Source organism: Siniperca chuatsi, linkage group LG9 (assembly GCF_020085105.1).
Source record: "Siniperca chuatsi isolate FFG_IHB_CAS linkage group LG9, ASM2008510v1, whole genome shotgun sequence".
In the NCBI taxonomy this organism is placed as follows: Eukaryota; Metazoa; Chordata; class Actinopteri; order Centrarchiformes; family Sinipercidae; genus Siniperca; species Siniperca chuatsi.
Window position 1 is genome coordinate 541,534 of NC_058050.1, and position 5,683 is coordinate 547,216.

Below are 5,683 nucleotides of genomic sequence, written 5' to 3' on the forward strand. Positions count from 1 at the left end.
AGGTGGAGACACGTAGCTACAGGAGGAGACAGGTGGAGACAGGAGGAGACAGGTAGAGACAGGTAGCTACAGGTGGAGACAGGAGGAGACAGGTGGAGACAGGTGGAGACACGTAGCTACAGGAGGAGACAGGTGGAGACCGGAGGAGACAGAAAGAGACAGAAAGAGACACGTAGCTACAGGAGGAGACAGGTGGAGACAGGAGGAGACAGGTGGAGACAGAAAGAGACAGGTGGAGACAGGTAGCTACAGGAGGAGACAGGAGGAGACAGAAAGAGACAGGAGGAGACAGGTAGAGACAGGTAGAGACACGTAGCTACAGGAGGAGACAGGTAGAGACAGGTAGAGACACGTAGCTACAGGAGGAGACAGGTAGAGACAGGAGGAGACAGGTAGAGACACGTAGCTACAGGAGGAGACAGGTGGAGACAGGAGGAGACAGAAAGAGACAGGTAGAGACAGGTAGCTACAGGAGGAGACAGGTGGAGACAGAAAGAGACAGGAGGAGACAGGTAGAGACAGGTGGAGACAGGTAGCTACAGGAGGAGACAGGAGGAGACAGGTGGAGACAGGTAGCTACAGGAGGAGACAGGAGGAGACAGGTAAAGACAGGTAGAGACACGTAGCTACAGGAGGAGACAGGAGGAGACAGGTAAAGTACGTCTGACTGATCGATCAGAGAAAATCACTCACGTGGTGACGTGCATGTGTGTTACCATGGTTACCGAATGATTTGAACGGATCATGAGATCACTTCCTGGACAGCAGGTGGATCGTCAGTCTCCTGTCACAGATCTACTGTAAAGCCCTGTGATTGGTCCGTTTGCTTTCACGCCTCTGAACCGAAACAGGTGAGACACTTCAAGCTGTTAGCAAACATTAGCTTCGTGCCGTCACTGGTTAGCTTAGAGCTACATGCTAATTAAACGGTTTGGACCAGAAGTACAACTTTATTCACAAAACTGATTAGAATCAGGAGCAGTAACTCCACAGGCTACCTGAAGCAATGTAATCAATACTGACAGTACTGTGTGTGTGTGTGTGTGTGTGTGTGTGTGTGCAGAGGACTTGCGGACGGTGGGGGCGGGGCTGCTGCTGATTGGTGGAGTGGTGGCAGTGGTCAGTGTTGTTGGATGTGTCGGAGCTGAAGGCCACTACAGATTCCTGCTGCTGATGGTGAGTCACAGCCTGTCACCTGACGTCACCTGACGTCACCTGCAACAGGAAGTGTCCGAGGCTGAGGCTGCGTTCAGGTCATGTGGGAGTTATTGAGATTGGAGCTAAAGTGTACAAACTGGTCTGGAAACCAAACAAAGATGGACGCCTCATGTCAGCTCACTGTAGTTAAACGCACGTTTAATGGACGTGGTGTTACTCTCAGGTCAAACAGACGCCAGCAGCCGTCTCTCATGATAGAAACGCAGCGTTAACCCTCCAGGCTGTACTGAACACTGCTCTTCCTCCTCAGTACCTGGGCCTCCTCATCGTCCTGGTCCTGGGTCAGCTGTTCGTCACGCTGCTGCTGCTCATAACCAGAAACAAGGTGAGCCGTCTCTTATTTTGGCGATCAGACGTGTGTCCGAACGCCGGCACCCATGTTTCCCGCGTGAGCCTGAGCGCAGAAGAAGAGTCGACGAGCGTCAGCTCATCAGGAAGCTCCTGTCGCGTCTCCCAGTGACGACACCGTTTTCCCTCCGCAAACATGACAAATATTTGATGTTTCCAGCTGCTCAAACGAAAGGAAAGTGAGCGTCTCACAGCTGCAGTTGGGCGACATCATCCTGGGCTTTGGGAAATTATGTTAATTGTTAAATTACATCAATGTTTCACAATTTTGTGATGTTTTACTGACCACACATCAAATCGATGAATCAAGAAAACAACAAATTGATAATGAAAATAAAGAAGTGTGCAAATGAAAGCTCCCACAGTGAGCGGAGTCCGGTCCGGAGTCCGGTCCAGAGTCCGGTTGCGTCTAACACGGGCCGTTTGTTGTGATCAGATTGAACGGAGTCTGGACGACACAGTGGACCGGATCATCCTTCACTATGGAGAAAACAGCCAGGACAGACTGATGGACAACGTGCAGCACTACGTGAGTCACAAGACAGGTTGCTGGTTCGATTCCCGGAGTTGTGATAAAACGTTACTGCCTGACAGATTTATGCTCTTCCTGTTGCTTCTCACCAAAATAAAATAACTTTATTAAATCAGCGTCTGATTGCTTAACTAAGTAAATAACTGGTTCCTTTCTTGAAGGACTGTGATTGTGACTGATTGGTTTGCTGCTGACAGGGGGCGTGCTGTGGCAGGACGGGCCCTGCCGATTGGCTGAACAACTCTTATGTCCAGAATCTGAACCTGACCAAACCAGACGTACTTCCTTGTTCCTGTTTCGGCTCGTATCGTCCCAGCTTTGGCTCGCCCTGGTGCTCCGAGCTGCTGAACTTCACCGCGCCGCTGTTCGGACGAGGAAACGCCTCGTATGATCAGGTACTGCAGTACACACACATTTATATACATCTATATCCTTACGTTACATTTGCTGTTTTCTGTCATTTTTAATGTTATATTTGTTATTATGTTGTGATTTATGTAATGCATGCTTTTGTTATGTTTTTAAAGTTGTGTATGTTTTTTAGCTTATGGTTTGTTGTGTTATGTTTGTCATGTATTATGTTGCTTTGTCTGCTCTTTTATCAGGATAATGTGTGTTTGTTGCAGGGCTGCAAAAAGCAGCTCAGCGATTGGCTGCGGGAGAACGCTCTGACCATCGTCGGCATGGACGTCAGTCTCATGTTGATCCAGGTAAGAAAACCGGAGTCTGTCTCGAAATAGAAAAGATGCAGTAGCAGATTTGAATGACTTCATGACCTCCACTGAGTCTCCCCCGTCCCTCTCCAGGTGGTTCAGTTTGTCGTAACGGTTCACCTGTACCGCGCGTTTGGCAGAAAAGCTGCTTTGAGAAGAACCGATCCTCTGGCCGACCCTGACCACGCCCACCTGGACCACGCCCCTGAAGAGCACCTGGACTACGGAGAACAGAACTACGGCTACATCGATCCTGACGATGGTTACATAGACCCCGCCCACCCAGCACATTACCATGACTACCCAAATGGAGTAGACCCCACCCACTTGGCTTATCACCATGACAACCAGAACCACAATTAGTCTACCTGGAGCCAGCCCAGGGTTATCAATACACTTCAAATCAAACTGAATTCTAAGAGTTTGACATTTCTGAATGACAGCTGTTCATATTTTAAATCTGTATTCAGTGTTTCCCCATGAACTCTGGAACAAACACTAACGGAAACTGAAAGTCTCAAACGAAACCCCAGATTATCCGAACCACCACCTGATCAAAACAGAGAAACATTGTCCTTTTTCCTTCAGTTAAACTTTATATATATCTTCTACAATGTAAAGTAGAAGATCTGTTATTAACTGTACAGTAAAAGTGATACATCCCATTATTTTATTATGTTCATATTCATCGGTACAAAACTGTTTACGCTGATCTGTTGGTTGTTTGCTAGTAAGCTAACGTTAGCCAGTGAGCTACCATAAACATGCGGTAGCTTACTAACGTTAGCTAACATACTGCGCGTTAGCCCGTGAACAGGGGAGGTCTGGGATGTGGGGAGTGATTGAAATGTAGTTTAATATAGAATAATAATAAACACAGAATCGGTACATTAATGAGCCGGTAAGTTCGAGCATTCGATCGCGTTTTAATGCGACAGCAGTTTGCTTCTTCCTGTTCGTTCTCCCAGATTTAATGTGAAGTTAGAAACCAGAACAGTTGGAGGTTTGTGTGCGTTTGTTTTAGGCTAAAACTTGTTTTAATTGTTCATTTTTTACTGCGATTTCACCTGTAACATCTTTGAGTTCAATAAACAAACCAGATTTAACATGACGGTGGGAACATCTGGGCTGCGGTTTTCAGATCTGAGAGGTTTTGGTGAATCAAACGGTGGTTTGTTGGAGGTTGTTTTATAATTCTTAAAATCTTTTTATTTTATTTTTTTCGAACCAGTGAGTCATCAGACAGGCGGTCATTAAGGTAATTGATACCAAGTAAAAAATGATAAACGTCCTCAAGCAGGTCATTTTCATTTCAGCTTTCAGGGAACCGTCTTTAGAGGCACGTGAGTTGTAGATCATGTTAGGCAGATAAAGCTTCTCTACTCGTTCCTTTGAAGTGTACTAATTCTGTATGTTGCACTTCAGTTATATTGTAGTTTTGATTCTGTACTTTACAATGTTTTCACCTGTAGTTTGAAAAGAAAAAAGGAGTCTTTTTCAGTCTGAGTGATGTCACATCCTGTCGCTGTGTGTCTGAAGGCGGTGAAACTACAGTGACCAGATCTGTCTGAACTCACTCTGTAAGACGACAAAGTCTTCTAATCTTTGTGTTGTAAAAACAGGAAGTTAGTTACTGTAGTTTGGCTGCTGCTGTGGCCGCTCACCAGGCAGAGCGCACATGATTTACACGAGTCACAAGGTTGCGGTGGGAGAATAAATGTGACTTTACCTTTATTGAATATATAAAGAAACACAGGCAACAGATACACACACAGCTGCACCATATCAGGAATCTAAAAAATGAACAAATTAATAATAATATAGGCCTAAAAAAAAGATTCAGTGAACTCAGCATGTGGTTATTTTGTAACAGCTAACAGACAGGAAGCTGTGAAATCACTACAGGTGTCAACTCAACACGTCTCTCTCTTAATAACACATTTACAGTGAGCAACTCACTGCGTTTACCTGCGTCACGACTGGTTAGCTGGGCAACAGGGAAAGGACCCAAACGCAGACAGTACAGGCAGAGCTGGAGCAGATCAAAGTTTATCCATGAGGCAGACGGGGGGGGCAGGGGCAGGGGCAGGTGGCGGGTTCCAGGGAACAGGTGACACACGGGTACCAGAAACAACCCAGACACACACCGCAAAAACCAACACTGTAAATGAGACAAACTAGACAAAGAACAAAGGGAGTGAACCATTATATGTGGTGAGTGGCTGATGAGGGAATGAGTTGCAGGTGAGGAGTGGGCGGGGCATGCCAGATAACTGCAGGGCTGATGGGAGAAGTGGGAAAAGGTGTGTAGATGGGTGGGGCAGTCAGGTGATGGGGAAATGACTGTGTTTGAAGAGGTGGGAATGTGGCTGAAGAGAGCGACTGAGGAGCAAACTGACAACCTGAGGATTGTAGTGAAATATCAGCTGTAACAGTCTCACCTGCACGGCTACCTGCTGCTCTGTCTGGGTGTCTCTTTATACCTTTTCTGATATTCTTTTCTATTCCTAAGTTCTCATTAATAAAATAGTGGATCTCAAAGCGTGTCGTGTTATTATTTTATGAAGAATAGTTTTTCTCAGATATGAAATAAATGTTTTTCACAACATCACGGCTACGTTCCCATTTCTTTTATAAACTTGGTGAACTCACCTGCTGACCTCTCCTTCACTCCCAGAATGCACCAGATCTGAATGATACAGATTGCTGCTGAACATTCAATGAAAACTATGAAACACATTTTCACTGTGACATTTTTTGAGTAAATCTGACCCTGTACTTTAATGTGTGTGTGTCTGACCTCCATTTTGGATGCTGTGTGTGTCGTCCTGTTGCAGCTGGTAAAGGTGGAGCTCATTTTAATGATTTTATA

The 5,683-nt window shown here is 45.8% G+C and overlaps 1 protein-coding gene across 2 annotated transcripts in view; it reads left to right on the forward strand.

The window, feature by feature from the left end:
• Positions 1–5,352, forward strand: part of si:ch73-139j3.4 (tetraspanin-19) — a 7,329-nt gene extending 1,977 nt beyond the window's left edge. Inside the window, exons 3-8 of one of the 2 annotated variants that reach the window (XM_044206756.1) lie at positions 1,064–1,176; positions 1,469–1,543; positions 2,003–2,095; positions 2,296–2,493; positions 2,725–2,808; positions 2,905–5,352. In XM_044206756.1, coding sequence (XP_044062691.1) covers positions 1,064–1,176; positions 1,469–1,543; positions 2,003–2,095; positions 2,296–2,493; positions 2,725–2,808; positions 2,905–3,174 — 833 coding nt within the window. In that variant the 3' untranslated portion in view covers positions 3,175–5,352. The remainder of the gene's footprint in view (positions 1–1,063; positions 1,177–1,468; positions 1,544–2,002; positions 2,096–2,295; positions 2,494–2,724; positions 2,809–2,904) is intronic. The other variant, XM_044206757.1, reaches the window with a different exon arrangement.
• Positions 5,353–5,683: the final 331 nt, after the last annotated feature.